Below are 19,722 nucleotides of genomic sequence, written 5' to 3' on the forward strand. Positions count from 1 at the left end.
CTAACGAAAACAGCCTCAAGTCCCTCAGCCTTTCCTCATAAGACCTTCCCTCCATACCAGGCAACATCCTGTTAAATCTCCTCTGCACCCTTTCCAATGCTTCCATATCCTTCCTATAATGCGTCAACCAGAACTGTACGCAATACTCCAAGTGTGAGGCCACACTAGAGTTTTGCACAGCTACAACATGACCTCATGGCTCTGAAATTCAATCCCTCTACCAATAAAATCTAACATACCATTATGCCTTCTTAACAACCCAATCAACCTGGGTGACAACTTTCTGTGATCTATGCACATGGACACCGAGATCTCTCTGCTCGTACACACTACCAAGAATTAGCCCAGTACTCTGTATTCCTGTTACTCCTTCCAAAGTGAATCACCTCACACTTTTCTGCAGTAAACTCCATTTGCCACCTCTCAGCCCAGCTCTGCAGCTTATCTATGTCCCTCTGTAACCTGCAACCTCCTTCCGCTCTAACAACAACTCCCCCGACTTTAGTGTCATCCGCAAATTTACTAACCCATCCTTCTATGCCCTCATCCAGGTCATTTATAAAAATGACAAACAGCAGTGGCCCCAAAACAGATCCTTGTGGCACACCACTAGTAACTGAACTCTAGGATGAACATTTCCCATCAACTACCACCCTCTGTCTTCTTACAGCTAGCCAATTTCTGATCCAAACCACGAAATCACCCTCAATCCTTTGCCTCTGTATTTTCTGCAGTAGGCTACCATGGGCAACCTTATCAAACGCTTTACTGAAATCCATCTACACCACATCAACCGCTTTACCCTCATCCACCTGTCTGGTCACCTTCTCAAAGAACTCAATAAGGTTTGTGAGGCACAATCTACCCTTTGCAAAACTGTGTTGACTATCCCTGATTAAATTATTCCTTTCTAGATGATTATTAATCCTATCTCTTATAATCCTTTCCAACACTTTATCCATAACCGAAGTAAGGCTCACTGGTCTGTAATTACCAGGGTTTTCTCTGCTCCCCTTCTTGAACAAGGGGACAACATTTGCTATCCTCCACTCTTCTGGCACTATTCCTGTAGACAATGATGACATAAAGATCAAAACCAAAGGCTCTGCAATCTCTTCCTAGCTTCCCAGAGAATCCTAGGATAAATCCCATCTGGTCTAGGGGACTTATCTATTTTCACACTTTCCAGAATTGCTAACACCACCTCCTTCTGAACCTCAATCCCATCTAGTCTAATAGCCTGTCTCTCAGCATTCTCCTTGACAACATTGTCTTTTTCCTTTGTGAATCCTGACGAAAAATATTTCTGTAGCGCCTCTCCTATCTCTTTGGACTCCACGCACAACTTCCCACTACTGTCCTTGACTGCCCCTAATCTTACTCTAGTCATTCTTTTATTCCTGACACACCTATAGAAAACCTTAGGGTTTTCCTTGATCCTACCTACCAAAGAATTCTCATGTCCTCTCCTGGCACTTCTCAGCTCTATCTTTATATCCTTCCTGGCTAACTTATAACTCTCTAGCACCCTAACTGAGCCTTCACGCCTCATCTTTACATAAGCTGCCTTCTTCCTTTTGATAAGAGATTCAATTTCTTTAGTAAACCACGGTTCCCTCACTCGACCACTTCCTCCCTGCCTGACAGGTACATACTTATCAAGGATACGCAGTAGCTGTTCCTTGAACAAGCTCCACATTTCAATTGTGCCCAGCCCCTGCAGTTTCCTTCCCCATCCTATGCATCCTAAATCCTGCCTAATTGCCTTTCCCCCAGCTATAACTCCTGCCCTGCAGTATATACTTATCTCTTTCCATCGCTAAAGTAAACGTAAAGTAAACTGTCACCAAAGTGTTCACCTACCTCCAAATCTAACACTTGGCCTGGTTCATTACCGAGTACCAAATTCAATGTGGCCTTGCCTCTTGTTGGCCTATCTAGATACTGTGTCAGGGAACCCTCCTGTGCACATTGGTCAAAAACTGACCCATCTAAAGTACTCGAACTGTGACACTTCCGGTCAATATTTGGAAAGTTGAAGTCCCCCATGACAACTACCCTGTTACTCTCACTCCTATCCAAAATCATCTTTGTAATCCATTCCTCTACATCTCTGGAACTTTTTGGAGGCCTGTAGAAAACTCTCAACAGGGTGACCTCTCCTTTCCTGTTTCTAACGTCAGCCCATACTACCTCAGTAGACAAGTCCTCAAACGTCCTTTCTGCCACCGAAATACTATCTTTGACTAACAATGCCACTCCTCCCCCTCTTTTACCACCTTCCCTGATCTTATTGAAACATCTAAACCCCGGAACCTGCAACGACCATTTCTATCCGTGTCTCTGAAATGGCCACAACATCGAAGTCTCAGGTACCAACTGATGTTGCAAGTTCACTCACTTTATTCCGGATGCTCCTGACGTTGAAATAGACACACTTCAAACCACCTTCCTGCCTGCCAGTATACTCCTGCAACCTTGAAACCTTATTCATGACCTCACTACTCTCAACCTCTTGTACACTGGAGACAATTCAGGTTCCCATCCCCCTGCTGAATTAGTTTAAACTCTCTCAAAGAGCATTAGCAAATTGACCCCCCCCCCCCCCCCGCCAAGGATATTGGTACTCCTCTGGTTTCAGGTGTAGACCATCCTGTTTGTAGAGGTCCCACCTACTCCAGAATGAGCCCCAATTATCCAGGTATCTGAATCCCCCCCTCCTGCACCGTCCCTGGAACCACGTGTTCAACTGCTCTCTCTCCCTGTTCCTTGCCTCGCTAGCACGTGGCACAGGTAACAAACCAGAGATAACAGCTCTGTTTGTTATAGCTCTAAGCTTCCACCCTAGCTCCTTGAATTTCTGCCTTACATCCCCATCCCTTTTCCTACCTATATCGTTGGTGCCTATGTGGACCACAACTTGGGGCTGCTCCCCCTCTCCCTTAAGGATCCCGAAAACATGATCCGAGACATCACGGACCCTGGCACCTGGGAGGCAACACACCAATAGCAAGCCTCTCTTGTTCCCATAGAATCTCCTATCTGTCCCCCTAACTATGGTGTCCCCAATGACGAATGCTCTCCTCCTCTCCTTTTTTCCGTTCCGAGCAACAGGGACAGACTCTGTGCCAGAGACCTGTACCCCATGGCTTATCCCTGGAAGATGCCCCACCAACAGTATCCAAAACGGTATACTTGTTATTGAGGGGAACGGCCACAGGGAATTGTACCTGAGGTGTGACTATCTCCCTGTAACTCCTCTCAAGTACCCCCTCAGCCTCCCAAACAATCTGAAGTTCATCAAGCTCCAGCTCCAGTTCCCTAATGTGGTTTCCAAGAAGCTGGAGTTGGGTGCACTTCCCACAGGTGAAGTCAGAGGGGATTCTATTGGTGACCCTTACCTCCCACATTCTACAGGAGGAGCCTGCAACTGCCCCAACATCCATTCCCACTGTTCTGAATTCCCGAACAGACTATTGGAAAACAAAACTGGTAACCTGACCAAATTGGCGCTCAGAACCTTTCATTTTCACTTAGTCTCCCACCCATCCTCCTCCTCTAAGTAGTGTTTTGGGTAAAGCAACCGCACAAATGTATTACCTCACTTACAAGGCCGTCCCGTGTCCTCTCCTGCTCAGCATGCGCCTCTGAGAAGTTTTGTATCTCTGTATAAAATAAAAACCAAAAGAACTGTGGATGCTGTAAATCAGGAACAAAAACAAAGGAATAGCTCGGCAAGTCTGGCAGCATCTGTGGAGGAGAAAACAGAGTTAATGTTTTGGGTACAGTGATCCTTCCTCAGAACTAATGGTCTCTGGGAAAACATCAGTTTATATGCAGAAAATAGGGAGGTGGACGGGGTAGGGAGTAAACAATAGGTTAGAGCCCAAAGAGAGAGAGACAGTTGGACAGACAAAGGAGCTGCTAACGATCAGGCTGGGAGGGTGAGTAGTTGTTAATGGGGACTGATAGTGACTAACAACGGGGGGTGTGCAGTGGCAGGCTATGTGGTAACAAGGCCTGGTGTGTGGGGTGGGGGGCTGGGACATGGGAGAGTTTAGGACCTAAAATTATTGAACTCAATATTGAGTCTGAAGGGCTGTCTGGTCCCCAAGTGGAAAATGAGGTGTTGTTCCTCCAGTTTGCTCTGGGCTTCACTGGAACACGCCGGAGCAATCCGGAGACACAGATATTGGCCAGGGAGCAAGGTGGTGCATTGAAGTGGCAGGCAACAGGTAATTCAGGGTCTTTTCTTTCAACTCCTCTCATTTTCTTCAGGCAAGAGGGGTTGCCACGGGTATCTGCATGGGCCTGTGTTATGCCTATCTCTTTGTGGGGTACATGGAACATTGCTTGTTCCAGTCCTATTCTGGCCCCCACCCACCACTCTTGCTCTGATACATCGATGATATCATCGGTGCTGCTTCCCTTTCTCGTCAAGAATTGGAAAACTTCAGTTTCGCCTCCAATTTCCACGCTGCGCTCATTTTCACCTGGTCTGTCTCTGACTCATCCTTTCCCTTCCTCAACATTTCTGTTTCCATTTCTGGGAATAGACTGGCCACTAATATCCATTACAAACCCACCAACTCCCACAACTACCTGGACTATACATCCTCACACACCATTTCCTGTAAAGACTCCGATGAGGCCAACTTCAACAAGGGAGCTTCCGAAATGTCCACATTCTTCCTCAACCGAAAATTCCCCAACACCTTTGTTGATAGGGCCGTCAATTGGGTCCGAACCATCTCATGCACTTCTGCTCTCACCCCTTCTCTTCCCTCCCGCAACAGTGATAGTGTCCCCCTTTAACTCACCTACCATCCCACCAGCATCCGCATCCAGAAGACCGTCAGAGGGCATTTCCGCCACCTCCAGCAAGATGCCACCAGACACATATTCCCCTCCCCTCCCTTGTCTGCCTTCCAGAGACTGTTCCCTCCAGGAGACCCTGGCCCATACCTCCTTCACCTCCAACACCTCTCCACAGCCCTACGGCACCTTCCTCTGTAACAGGCAAAGGTGCAACACCTGCCCATTTACCTCCTCCCCAGTATCCAAGGGCCCAAAAATACCTTCCAGGTGAAGCAACACTTCAACTGCACTTCCAAGTATCTAGTTTACTACATTCACTGCTCACAATGTGGTCCTCTCTACACTAGGGAAACGAAGCATAGACTTGGCAACCAATTCGCAGAACATCTACGTTCTGCCTGCCACTTCATTGCGCCATCTTGCTCCCTGGCCAATATCTCTGTCTCTGGCTTGCTACAGTGTTCCAGTGAAGACCAGCGCAAACTGGAGGAACAACATCTCACTTCCGCTTGGGGTACCTACAGCCCTCCAGACTCAGTATTGAGTTCAATAATTTTAGGGCCTAACCTCCCCCATGCCCCAGCCCCCCACCCCACACACCAGGCCTTGTTACCACATAGCCTGCCACTACACATCCCCGTTGTTAGTCACTAACAGTCCCCATTAACAACTATTCACCCTCCCAGCCTGATGTTTAGCAACTCATTTGTCCAACTGTCTTTCTGTCTCTTTGGGCTCTATCCTATTGTTTACTCCCTACCCCACCCACCTCCCTATTTTCTACGTATAAACTGACAATAAGTTTGTTTGACAAAGGAAGCTATCACTGAATTATATCATAAGCTGGAAGCGGACCTACACTATAAGCGTTTTTCAGTCAGCTCTTCACCAATTAGTAATTGTATAACAGATACATTGTTATACTGAATAAGGAGTTGAATCTTATTTCCCATGATAATTAGCAGTAGTAAGACCACACATTGTAATTTTTGAGATCAGGATTCTCAAAGGATTGATAGGTTGCATCAATGCCACTGTCTACTTCAAGAGCAAAATTCTTACTCTGCAAGTAACTTACTCAAGACAAACAGCATCCCATTCTACACATGAATACCCTTTTGCCTAGGAATTGCTCCAGCACCAACATTTCAAGGTAATCCGTAGTCGTGACAGTTTGATTCAGAAACATGAGTTTTGAAATTACTTCTGGAAACCTATTCTGTTCTCTGCAACTGTGGCTCATGTAACATCTGTATGTTTCTCAAGAACACAATTTAAGCACTTTGTAAAATATGATTGATTAATGCACAAGAATAATAGTGCAACATCACTGACAGCTTAATGCATGAATCTGAAATGCACCTTCATCTGGGAATGTACTGCAGTTTGTTTTAATGGGCGGTTATGGTTATGTGCTGCATTTCTTGCAAGCACTCACTGTTATTGAGATCCTGGAGGTGGAAAGCTCCCACTGCAGCATGAAGGATCATCAAGAGAAGCAAATCATCGCTGGATGGAAGAGACTTCCTAGGCTTCTGAGATAATGTCACAAATTTAAATGAAAAATATTGAGGTAATTATACAAATGTGTGGTTTTTTTTGCTTAATAGTTTATAAAGATTTCCATTCCTCTTTTGAACCCATAGGATCTGCTTTTGCTAAAGCAAAGCCTGAAAGTCCATGGACTTCATTAACTAGAAAAGGAATTGTGAGAGTTGTGTTTTTTCCATTCTTCTTCAGATGGTGGATACAAGTGACCTCAAAATGCATTTTTTCGTGGCTCCTTATTTTATACCTCCTTCAAGGTGAGAATTAACTTTCACTTTATGACCAGTCAATATGAGGGAATGTTTTGGTAGGTTTAAAGAGCTTTTAGTACGTCCAGTCTAAAGACAAAGCTTTGTATTCAAACTTGAGTTGAAACATGTATTTGGTCTCCTATTAGCAGCATTTCAGATCCATATAAAGTAAATGTTGAACTTTCTGGTGACTATTTGCACATTTAAAAGTAAGTTGATTAAATTTGGGATATTTGTGCATATATAACAAATAGAATTTTCTTGTGAAGACTTGCTGTTCTGCAATAGTATAAATCCTACAAGCTCTGACCAAGAACTTGCTTAAGACAGACGAGATTGCTACCATTATATTTGACCTGTTTTCTTTGCTTAGTAGCAGCATTAGATTCCTTGTATTTCAGAAACAATTCCCTTGTTACAGCCACAAATGCAGCCCTTTCAGTTTTCTCCTGTCTGTACTAAAATCAGCTTTCAATAGAAGAAGCCCCACTTGTGTTGTTTTCTCACTGGAGCATAGCCATTCAATGCAGCATTCCCATTTATTTTTAATTATTCTGTTTATTGAAATGTTTTGCATGTATGTCCTCTAATAATGCGTTCCATATCCAAACAGCCCATACAACACACCAAACATTCTCAAAGCCTCTTCCTTTAAAATTGTGACAATGACCTTAAATTTATTGAATAGAATGACACCATTCAAAAGAAGGACATTTGGTCTGCCATGCTCGTGTCCAGTTATTGACTCACTGACTGATGAAATAGTTCTTTACAGTGCATCCGATTCAAAATCTTACTATTCTGAATGTTTCTGTTATAGTTTTCTTAGTAAAACTGTTAAGCAAATACTATTTAAAACGTAATTAAATACTTTTTAAAAAATGTAGCATTCAGTGTGTCTCCTTTATCAATAAACTCACAAATTTGTCTAAATGGGATCAAGATACACCTCAACCACATTCTAATTGAATTGTGGGAACAGACTACACAAACTGAATAGTCTACTTTTGTTCTTGTATGATGTTGAGGGTGGTGCTGAAATTTATGCAAACAGATGTGAATTATAAGAAAAACAGTCCAGTTTCTTCCATTACAAGGTGTAGAGCTGGATGTACACAGCAGGCCAAGCAGCATCAGAGGAGCAGGAGAGCCTTCTTCAGAAAAGAAGCAGCCCAGTTTCTTTAACTGTTTGCCATGACTCTGATACCATTCAAACAATAAGTTAAAATTTTATGACTAAACAGTTTGTCCATTTCCTTTCTGATTGTGGTTGCTGAAATCTGAAATAAAAACAGAATATTGGACATATGCAGTTGTCTGTCAGCATCCATGGAGAGAGAAACCGAGTAAATGTTTCAGGTCAATTTTTTTTAACCAGATGGAAACTTCTGTCAGGTCTCTGATGGTAGTGAAATATTCTAGTTTCATCCCTTTTGTAGTTCAGCTGATTTCCTATCCAGAGTACTACGTTCCCTTATTATACTGTGTGTCTTACTTTCATTAGGGAAGTGTCTAATGAGGTCATGAATTTGAAATGTTAACTCTGCAAGTCTATTGCAAAGTATTTGTTAGAATGAAGTGAGTGGATGTTAGAGATTGTACAGCTGAATTAAAATTCTCCAAATAAATATTCTCTTTGATTGTTTTGTTCGCAGTTATAACAATAGTGTTGTTCTGCACAGCTGAAGTTACACACAGTGTACCATACACTGAAGTATTTGGACCTATCTGGTTGATGTTACTGCTTGGGACAGTTCATTGCCAGATTGTATCAACACACACTCCCAAACCTGCACCAAGTAGTGGAGGCAAAAGAAGAAGGTATTTATTTTTGAAAATGTTATTTGCTTTAATTACTTTGAATTTATGTATGTTTTACATTTAGTGTGTCAGTACTAATACCATACAGGGATTGGTGTATTGTTAGTAGTTGATTTGGCTTATGGACCAAGTGCACACAACTGTTGGTAGAACAGAGAGAGTTTTTGGCTTACATTGAAACCAGAACCTACTTAACCTATCAGAGATAATGGGAACTGCAGATGCTGGAGATTCCAAGATAATAAAATGTGAGGCTGGATGAACACAGCAGGCCAAGCAGCATCGCAGGAGCACAAAAGCTGACGTTTCGGGCCTAGACCCTTCATCAGAGAGGGGGATGGGGGGAGGGAACTGGAATAAATAGGGAGAGAGGGGGAGGCGGACCGAAGATGGAGAGTAAAGAAGATAGGTGGAGAGAGTGTAGGTGGGGAGGTAGGGAGGGGATAGGTCAGTCCAGGGAAGACGGACAGGTCAAGGAGGTGGGATGAGGTTAGTAGGTAGCTGGGGGTGCGGCTTGGGCTATCTTATTTTGTAAAGGTACATGTTATTAGCTTTGTCGTAGCCTATCTCAATTCCATGTGTTACATTACCTGAAGTGAAAGGCTAGCAATCTCATTAATGACAAAAAAATCTATTGTGTGGTGAAAATCAAAATACTGCTTTAGAAAATTCATTGCACTTACTTTGACAAGATCTACAAGCACAACAGCAGTTGCATGCTTAAACTGATCGAACAACGTAACTTCATCTGTTAATCTTCTTTACAAAGGAAACTACGGAAAGCAGCTCATCTGGAAGTACATAGGGAAGGAGATGGCTCTAGTACGACAGACAATACTCAGGAGATATACCACCAATCTGGGACAGGCACCAACTACAGTGTTAGTGCAATCTTGAGAGAGATCTGGAATGCTTTTTACTTTCCAGGGTATGTAATATAATTTTACCAGTCAGAATACGTTCCTTTCGCCATGCACATGTTCGCTTAAATGTTGAGTGGTCTGAAGCATTGACAAAAATCCTCATTAAACCACTAACTACCTCCAGCAGCACCACTCAAAATCTAGATTTTCGTTATTGACCTGTTCACAATTGGGTTTGGGAAACATGATGTGGAGGTGCCATTGTTCGACTGTGGTGGACGGGGGAGACCTTGGCCTAGTGATATTATCGCTAGACTATTAATCCGGAAACCCAGGTAATGTTCTGGGTGCCTGGGTTCAAATCCTACCATAGCAGATGGTAGAATTTGAATTCAATAAACATGCAGAATTAAGAATCTAATGATGGCCACTGCCGATTGTTGGAATAATAATAATAATAATAAACCCATCTGGTTTCACTAATCTCCTTCAGGGAAGGAAACAGTCATCCTTACCTGGTTTGGCCTACATGTGATTCCAGACGTACGGCAATGTGGTTGTCTCATACCTATGTTCTGGCCAAGAGGGATGAGCAATAATGCTGGCCTCGCCAGCAACATCCTCATACCACAAATGAATGCCAGAAGTCACACAACACCAGGTTATAGTCCAGCAGGTTTATTTGAAATGACAAGCTTTTGGAGCACTGTGCCTTCGCCAGGTGAAGTGAAGAGAGGCACACAGGCACAGAATTTATAATCAGAGATCAAAATATCATCCAGATGACGTGAGTGGAGTCTCAACAGGCTAAATAATAAGTCTCTGCAGGTGATCAAGAGTGTGAGGAAAGTGTGAGGAAACGTGTGAGGAAAGTGTCGACAGCTGAATAGCAAGCAAAGAGATGACCTGTAATCTGATTAATTGAGGCAGAGAGTTAATTACAAAAAATGTTAAGTAAGTTGGCGCTGGAGCCAAACTAAATGACTGGAATAACATTGTTGGTATAAGAGTCGGATACCGACAGTCTAACCAAAATAACAAGTGATCCAAAACTGTACAAACTAATTAAGATAGAGGGATCATAACAAGTTATCAAGGAGATGGTATCAAAACAGTAAGGAGGATTTTACACATACAGAACAGTGTGGTGGGGATACATGTAGTGCAACACGAACCCAAGATTACAGTTAAGGCTACCTTCATGGGTACGGAACTTGGTTATCAGTTTCTGCTTGATGATTCAGTGTTGTTATGTGTCTTAGAAGCTGAATGACCTCGACTGGGAGCAAACACTCTTGTCTAGCAATTATTGTGTGTTGTTCATTCATCCATTGTCGTAGTGTCTGCATGGTCTCGCCAATTTACTGTGCCTCAGGGCATCCTTGAGGTAGTCAACATTGGCCAAGTCACACAAGTATCTGTTGAGTACGTGGTGGGTGGTGTTCCCACATGTGACGGTAGTATCCATTTCGATAATCTAACATGCCTTGCAGAGGTTGCGATGGCAGGGTTGCATGGTGTTGTGGTCGATGTTGACCTGAAGCCTGAGTAGTTTGCTGCATATATGCTCTGTTTAAGGTTTGGCAGTTGTTTGAAGGTGAGAACTAGAGGCATAGGGATGATCTTGGTGAGGTGTTCATCATTATTGGTGACATTTTGAAGGCTGCAAAGAACATGATGCAGTTTCTCCTCTCCAGGGAAGTACCGGACGACAAAGGATACTCTTTGAGTTGTGTCCTGTGTCTGTACTTAGAGGAGGTTATTGCAGCTTATTGCTGTGGCTCATCAAAACCAGCGATCGATGAGTTGAACATTGTATCCCGTTCTTGTGAGGCTGCCTTTCAGCATCTTTAGATGTCGGTTATGTTCCTCCGTGCCTGAGCAGATCCTGTGTATCTGTAGGGGATGGCTCCTTTAACATGTTTAGGGTGGAAACTCAAGAATTGCACCATTGTGAAGTTACCTGTGGGCTTGTGGTAGATTGAGGTTCTGAGGCGTCCGTCGTATGTCCAAAAATGAAATTCATACTGAAGAGTAGTCCATGGTAAGTCTGATGGTGAGTGAAACTTTTTGATACTGTTGTGTAGTTGTTTCAGTGAGTCTTTGCCATGAGTTCAAAGGAAGAAAATGTCATTTGATATATCCAGTGTACAACATTGGTTGGAGGACCTGAGCAACAAAGAAGTCTCGTTTGAACTCGTGCATAAAAATGTTGGTGTAGTGGTTTGCAAGTTTGGTCCCTATGGCTGTTTTGTGTGTCTAGATGAAGAGCTGGTTGTCGAAGGTGAAGACATTGTGATCGAGAATGAAGTGGATGAGTTGTAGGATGATGTCTAGAAATTGGCAGTTGTTGGTGTTGTGTACTGAGGCTATTGCAGTAATACTGACATTGTGGGAGATACTGAAACGTCCATTGTGACTAGGAATGTTCCTGGTTCGAATAGTCCGTGGGAGCTGAGTTTCTGTGAGATGTCTGTAATGTTGCAACAGAAGGTGGGGGTATCTTGAATAATCGGTTTCAAGATGCCCTTGACTCAGCCAGAAAGGTTCTCACACAGTTGCCTGATTCAGCGGGACATCCAGGCGTATTAACTTTGTGTATCTTCGGACGGCAGTGGACGTCTCCTGTGTGAGAAGTATGTCGGATGAGAGTGCGTAGGATTCTCTGAAGGTCTGGATCAAAGGTCTTGATCAGTCTTTTGAGTTGATGGTTGTGTTCTTTGATTGGATCGGCAGGTAGTTGCCTGTAGGGTTTCTGGTTGTTCAATTGCCGGTATGCTGCTTTGCAGTAACCCATTCTGTTCTGTATGACGATGGCTCCTCCTTTGTCTGTTGGTTTGATGACTATGTTGATTGGTCTTGAGAGTGTGGATGGCAATGTGTTGTATGTGGGTGATGTTTCGCACTATCTTTTGAGCACGGCTGATGAATCTGGCTTTAACATGTCTTATGATGTCTTGAATGTACATGTCAAGCCTAGGGCATTGGCCTTCTGGAGCAGTCCAATTCGACTCTTTCTTCTTTGGTTGCTGCACTGTGGATTTGTCTATCGACTGTTCCGGTTCAACTCTATCATGTTACTCTAGTCATTTGGTTTGTCTCCAGCACCACCCTATTTTGTAATTATCTGTCTGCCTCAATTAATAAGATTATAGGTTATTCCTTCATTTGCTATTCATCTGTTGACACTTTACTCACACCATCTGACAGTCTTGATCACCTGCTGAGTCTTATTTGTCAGCCTGTTGAGACTCGTCTCACACCATTTCTAAGATTTTTTGATCTTTCTGATTAAAAGCTCGGCGCCTGTGCATTCCTCTTTACTACACCTAACAAAGGAGCAGCATTCCAAAAGCTTGTGATTTTAAATGTACCTGTTGGACTAAACTTGGTGTTGGGTTACTTTTGACCAGGTTTGGGAAATGCACTTCTGAAAAGCTTCCCGGATAGTTAATCCGGCACAGACCAAGAACTGAATGTGATACTATCCCGGTTCTGAACATTTCTAAGCTCAATTATCTTAGTTACCTCAATAGGGTAGTACTGTCCCTATTTTACAGTTTAACACACTGATTCTGTTCAATGTCAAAGTGCTCCTGCATCCAGAACCTGCCTCAAAAATTCATTTATTTTAAAAAAATGGAATTGAGAGATTGATCCATGTAAATATAAAGATCTGTTAGTTTTTAAAATGTAAAATCATGACTATGAAGAAAATGATTAAATAGATTTGAAGTGTGTATGGAGTGATATGATCTTAGTAGACACTAATAATGTTTTTGTTTCAGAAATTCAAACACCTATGTATTTGGTTAAAAGAATGAAGGGACACAGTTAGACCAAAAGAACTTTAAACATATGTAAAGGAACATAAATATTAATAAGTACACTATTGTTACAAGTTGATGACGTTAAAATTACTTAAAAATAGAATGAACACAGTTACTCATAGCCTAAACCAAACTTCTAATTCCTTCCATACCCATTTGATTTACAACCTAAAATCTCAGGTACTCATCAGAAATTGGAAGGTTAACGACTTGGTCTGAACACCATCTCAAAGGTTCAGATTTCTTGGGTCTTCTGCCTAGTTCGAATTAGTTTGTTCTCTTCAAATCTCCTTAAAGCATCCCAATGTTCAACCTGTTTTGCACACTCTGTTGTATTTTCGCTTGCTGTCTCCATATTCTCCTCTGCTCAGCTATCTCAGAAGCCCACATGATTATTAGTAGACCCTTTCAGTTGTCACGGTCCCAATTCTGTCCTCACTGGAGGTGTAAAAAAGGAAATAATGGGACAAGTTGGCCCTGGAAAAAAACTCACCCTCTATTTGTACTAAATGCATTAGTGTGGTGGCAACAAGGTCCGTGGACAGCTTTCTCAAACCGCTGCCAATTAAGGCCCTTAAGTGGTCAGTTAATGGGTTTATCAACTCATTACTTCCCTGATCACATGTCTTTCTTGCAGGCAGGAAAGGTGACTGGTTAAGGTATCAAATGCTCACCCTTGAAAAGGAAAGTTCCACCCACAAGAATTTTAAATCCTTTTAACCAGCACAGATAATTTCAACTGAATTCTCCTTGGAAAAAGATACCACCTGCAACCAGCTTGTTCTAAACTAAAACTCTTTGTTTGAAAGCAGCACTCTAAGGAAGGGTCACTCAACGTGAAACATTAACTGTGATTTCTCTCCACAGATGTTGCCAGACTTCCTGAGCTTTTCCAGCAATTTTTGTTTTTGTTCACTCTAGCATTTAGCAGTATAGAGAGATGTTTAGGGCATTTGCTGCATTGGACCTGGGAGACACCCTTCAATTAACATCAATGGAGAACATGCACTAATTTAAAATGCACCTGAAGGTTGCTGTCTGGCTCTTTAACAGCTTAATTTGCCTACTCTGTACAGTCCAGCATATTTCTAGTACCATGTCTGACAATTCTAGGAAATTTGCCTGAGCACTGGAAGACAACAGGTTTCTGTTTCAACACTTCTTCACACAGGGTCTAGGCCTGAAACGTCAGCTTTCCTGCTGCTGTGTACATCCAGCTCTAACATCTTGTTGTCTCAGCCTTTTATACTAGTTTGGTTTGAAGTTGAATATTCTGTATAATTCTGAGCTCAAACTTTTAGGAAGGGAGTTCTAGGAAGCCTTGAAAAGGGTGCAGAGTAAATTTTCCATAATTCTACCAAGGATGACTGACTTCAGTTATGTGAAGAAACTAGAGAAGCTGAGATTGTTCTGTTTGGGACAGGAATCGTTGAGGGGAAATTTAACAGGAGTGTCATGAAGCATTTGGATAGAACAAATCAGGAGAACCTATTACCACTGACAGGAGGCTTGAAAAGCAGCAATGCAGATTTAAGGAATTTGACAAAGATATCAAAGTTACGTGAAAAATATTGATATATAATGAGCACTTATGGTCCCGAATGCAGTGTGTGAAAGGCTGACAAATGTAGATTCAATAATTTTCAATAGGATACATACTTGGAAAACAAAGTTATTGTGCTTTCCAGAAACAACAGGGGAACAGGGGAATTGGGTAGTCCTTTCAAATAGAATGATGGACTAAATGACCTATACAATTATATAAAACAGGTGGAAAGAATCCAGAGAAAGTACTAGGCTGAAATTATGAAGAGACACTAGAGAAATTAACGGGAAAAAACATTCAAAATTTAATTTTATGGATATTAAAATGTACTTTGCAGGAAAACATGAGAAGAAAATGGTAGATAATTATAAACTGAGACACCCTTAAAAGCTTGATTTCAGAAATAATTTCAGAATATTGAGTTATGGGATCCACTTCCACCAAATGCAGCTAATGAAAGCTGAAGTGTTCAAAGGTATCAGAAAGTGATTAGTTTCTATGGGAAAAAGATATAATGGATTTTATATTAAAAATAGTTGTTTCACTATGTGGCACATTGTACCTAAGCTCTTGACTTTGGGTAAAAGGATAGTGTGCACTCTATTTCGCCAAACTAAAACTCTACCTGTGAATTTTTCAGAATTTCGCTCCAGAATGGTGGTAGGTTTCTCTGCCTATCTTGACACCCAGCTGACTAAAGAAATCTAATAGTAAAGTTCTGCAATTTCTACAGTCTTATTTTGACTTAACTTGCAATGCTGAATCTAGCAAGTAAACAAAATTATTTTGTTTGTGAAAGACAGAGTTTTACTTTTATTTTTAAGGTCGAAGAAAACCAAACTATCAATAGACAAATCAACAGAAACAGATAATGGCTATGTTTCTTTGGATGGAAGAGTGAGTAGCAAAAGCCACGAAGATGTAAAGGTATTTCATACTGAAGTGATGGGACCTGAAGATTACACCTCAGCTAGAGGAACAGGAAGGAGTACACACAGTCCTGTAAATCATAAAGTAAGTGCAGTAGAATTAGAATTTTTTTGGCAAGTCCACACAAAATACCATATTGCCATGCTTGGACTACTGTGAAATGAACCCCAAAGTGCTTAAGAGTGTCACATGCTTGAATGAGTGGATGAAAACTTAGAGCAGAAGACATACACATTCTGCTTTTACAAAATCTTATAAATATATGGGATAACTTCCCAGGAAATCATTGGAGATTGTGTGAAAGCATTGAATGGACAATTTGAGAGCGATCTGGGAGAGTTTTGCAAAGAATACTAATTTGGAGACCTGTTAGATGGACTGCATAATCTGGTCAAAACTTATATTTTTGCTTGTATGTTCTGAATAATATTTCTTTAATTGAAAGCAAGTTTAATTCCATAGAACACACTTTGTAACTTGGAAACCTAAATCACAGATTCATCTCAGTACTATTATGATCTTCATGAAACTAGGCTTGTTCAATGTGAACTTTATTTCTTTTTTAATGATGGAGGTCATTGTGAACACATTCACAGTGGAGTGCCAGTGTACTTTTAATACGCAGAGTACGATATTTATTCAACAAGAAAATCTTGAACTGGATTACTGTAGACAAAAGTTGGAACAACTTCATTCCAGAATCAATCCAAGTTCTCGCTACCTCTGCTATCCAAATATTCTTACAAACATGTAAAGCTCAGTGAAGTATTGCCACTGTTCACACTGAGACTGCTTTTTCAGGGTCAGGCTGGTACAGTTACACCTGGTTTTCTTTTGGTGAATTTCTGTGCAGCCACCAAATGTTTTTCCCTTCATCCGATAATGCTCTCTTAGATATTAAAATCATAGAATCCCTTCGGTGTGGGAATAGGTGCTTCAGCCCAATAAGTCTACACTGACCCTCAGAGTATCCCATCCAGACCCATCCTCCTATTACCCACCTAATCTACGCATCCTTGAATACTACAGGCAACTTAGCATGGCCAATCCACCTAGCCTGTTCTTCTTTTGGACTGTGGGAGGAAACCGGAACACCCAGAGGAAACCCACACAGACACAGGGAGAATGTGCAAACTCCACACGGACAGTCGCCTGAGGGTGGAATCAAACCCGGGTCCCTGGCACTGTGAGCAAGTAGTGCTAATCACTGTGCCTCCGTGCCGCCCCATTAATTTTGCTCACTATTACTTTAATTTCAAAACAACTATATGAGATCCTTAAATGCAGTGTTCAGCAGTCCTTCACTCTCTGATAGGCTGACTGTCTTTCTGAATTGTTCTGTTTGCCTGTCTTACTGGAATTTATTGCTAGGCAACAGAAATTTTTGTCTTTTTTTTAAAATATGCGCTGAATTGTTTGCCCTCTACTCTACTCCAAAGAGTAAGACCTTATTAAAATGCATGCAAATAAACAAAAGCTTCCAGATTTTTGCGCCACAGCCAAAACTGTCATTAAGCTCTAACCATGTCTTCCTTTCTTAAAGTACAAAAATTTATTTGCAACTTAGTACTTTGATTTTATCTCAAGAAACCAATATCCAGATAAAATGACAACTATACTCTAAATATTCATAATTAAGAAATCCGATTTCTTAATGAAGGTGGGGATTGGAGTTAACTGTAGAGGCAGATCGTGGTGTTTGGTGATGAAAGCAGCCATTCAAGTGGGTTTAATGTAATAGAAGCAATGGAATTCTTGATATAATTTATTAACAATTTTTTTGTTCATCTGTGGAGCAACAGTGTTTAAATTACTAAAAGAATAGGTCAAGGTTACAGACCTCTTGAGATAAATCTGAGGTAGTCATATGGACTTGGAATGAGAACCCTGTGGAAGTAATGTGCTGTCTGTCATGCAAGAGGCAGCAATGGGCCATACCACATTTAAAAAGTTATGTGAGATAGTGTGGTAGAACATATTAAACCCTGAAAATAAAGAGGAGCATGATAGAAGTTGCATAATATTTTTCATTATTGACAAAAACAACTCTCTATACTGAGAGTACAATCTGTTGGAATGGGGTGGGATTTGAGGGCTTTGAATGTGAAAAATGGTAGTTTATTTGAAAATAAATAATGCATTCCAAGATTTTGAAAGGACATATTGCAAAAAGGGAGAACTTAATAGATTTGGAAGATTTGGAGCTTGTGTGGAATGAAGTGGGGTCATATGGTACTTTTCGAAGCAATTAGCATCATACTTGATGGTGCTTGGGTGAATTAGATCATAAAGCCATAAGAGCAGAATTATGCCATTTGACCCATCGTGGCTGATATATTTCTCAACCAGGGTGGGTGATGGCCTGGTGGTATTATTGCGAGACTATTGATCCAGAAACCCAGCTGATGTTCTGGGTATTCAGGTACAAATCCCACCACGGCAGATGATGGAATTGGAATGCAAAAACAAAGTCTGGAATTAAGAATCTACTGATCACCATGAAATCATTGTCAATTGTTGGAAAACCCATCTGGTTCACTGATCCCCTTCATGGGAGGAGACCTGCCACCCTCACCTGGTCTGGCCCTCATGTGACTCTAGACCCACAGCAATGTGGTTGACTTCAACCGCTCTCTGAAATGGCCTAACAAGCCACTCAGATGTACCAATCGCTACAAAGACTGAAAGAAATGCAACTGGATGGATCACCTGGCATCGACCTAGACACTGGAAAAGACAATGGCAGAAACAGCCCTGTCGACCATGCAAAGTCCTCCTCACTAACATCTGGTGGTTAGTGCCAAACTTGGGAGAGCTGTCTCACGGATTAGTCAAGCAACAGCCTAACATAGTCATACTCACGGAATCATACCTTACAAACAATGTTCCAGACACCACCATCACTATCTCTGGATATGCCCTGTCTCTCCAGCAGGACAGACCCAGCAGAGGGGGCGGCACAGTGGTATAGGGTCAGGAGGGTGTTGCTCTAGGAGCCTTCAACATTGACTCCAGACCCCATAAAGTCTTATGGCTTCAAGTTAAACATAGGCAAGGAAACCTCCTGCTGATTACCACATACCATCCTCCCTCAGCTGATGAATGAGTACTCCTCAATTTTGAACAACACTTAAAGGAAGCACTGAGGATGGCAAGGACACAAAATGTACTCTGGCTTGGCAGCAGTACTATTGATTGAGCTGGTTGGGTCCTACAGGACATAGCTGTGAGACTGGGTCTGCAGCAGGTGGTGAGGGAACCAACAAGAGGGAAAAACATACATGACCCCATCCTTACTAATCTGCCAGCTGCAGTTGCATCTGTCCATGACAGTATCGGTAAGACTGACCATCACACAGTCTTTGCGAAGATGAAGTACCCCCTTCACATTGAGAGCAGCCTCCATCGTCTTGTGTGGCCCTATCACTGTGCTAAATGGGACAGACTTTGCACAGATCTAGCAACTCCAGACTGGCATTCATGAGGTGCTGTGGGCCATCAACAGCAGCAGAATTGTACTCCAGCACATTCTGTAACCTCATGGCCCAGTATATTGCCCATTCAACCATTACCATCAAGCCAGGGGATCAACCCTGGTTCAACGAGGGGTGCAGGAGGGCATGCCAGAGCAGCACCAGGCATACCTGAAGATGAGGAATCATCCTGGTGAAGCTACCAAACAGGACTACTTGTATGTCAAACGGCGAAAGCAGCAATTGATAGACAGAGCTAAACGATCCCACAACCAACGGATCAGAATAAAGCTCTGTAGTCCTGCTACATCCAGTCGTGAATGGTGGTGGACAATTAAACAACTCACCGGAGTAGGAGGCTCCAAAAATATCCCCATCCTCCAAGAGTCCAGCGCATCAGTGCAAAAGAAAAGGCTGAAGCATTCATAACAATCTTCAGCCATAAGGGCTGAGTGGATGATCCACCTCGGCTTCCTCCAGTCGTCCCCAGCATTACAGATACCAGTCTTCAACCGATTAGATTCACTCCATGTGATATCTAGAAACAATTGGAGACACTGGATACTGCAAAGGCTACCAGCCCTGATAACATTCTGGCAATAGAACTGAAGACTTGTGCTCCAGAACTTGCCCCTCCAGTAG

The 19,722-nt window shown here is 42.2% G+C and overlaps 1 protein-coding gene across 2 annotated transcripts in view; it reads left to right on the top strand.

Moving 5' to 3' along the window:
• LOC125463267 (protein PHTF2-like) overlaps positions 1-19,722 on the top strand; it is a 113,943-nt gene that overhangs the window by 59,904 nt on the left and 34,317 nt on the right. For both annotated transcript variants that reach the window (XM_048554325.2, XM_059654584.1), the window contains exons 5-8: positions 6,465-6,623; positions 8,273-8,438; positions 9,208-9,366; positions 15,502-15,691. In XM_048554325.2, the coding sequence (XP_048410282.1) occupies positions 6,465-6,623; positions 8,273-8,438; positions 9,208-9,366; positions 15,502-15,691 (674 nt within the window). The remainder of the gene's footprint in view (positions 1-6,464; positions 6,624-8,272; positions 8,439-9,207; positions 9,367-15,501; positions 15,692-19,722) is intronic.

Source organism: Stegostoma tigrinum, chromosome 25 (genome assembly GCF_030684315.1).
Source record: "Stegostoma tigrinum isolate sSteTig4 chromosome 25, sSteTig4.hap1, whole genome shotgun sequence".
Lineage (NCBI taxonomy): Eukaryota > Metazoa > Chordata > Chondrichthyes > Orectolobiformes > Stegostomatidae > Stegostoma > Stegostoma tigrinum.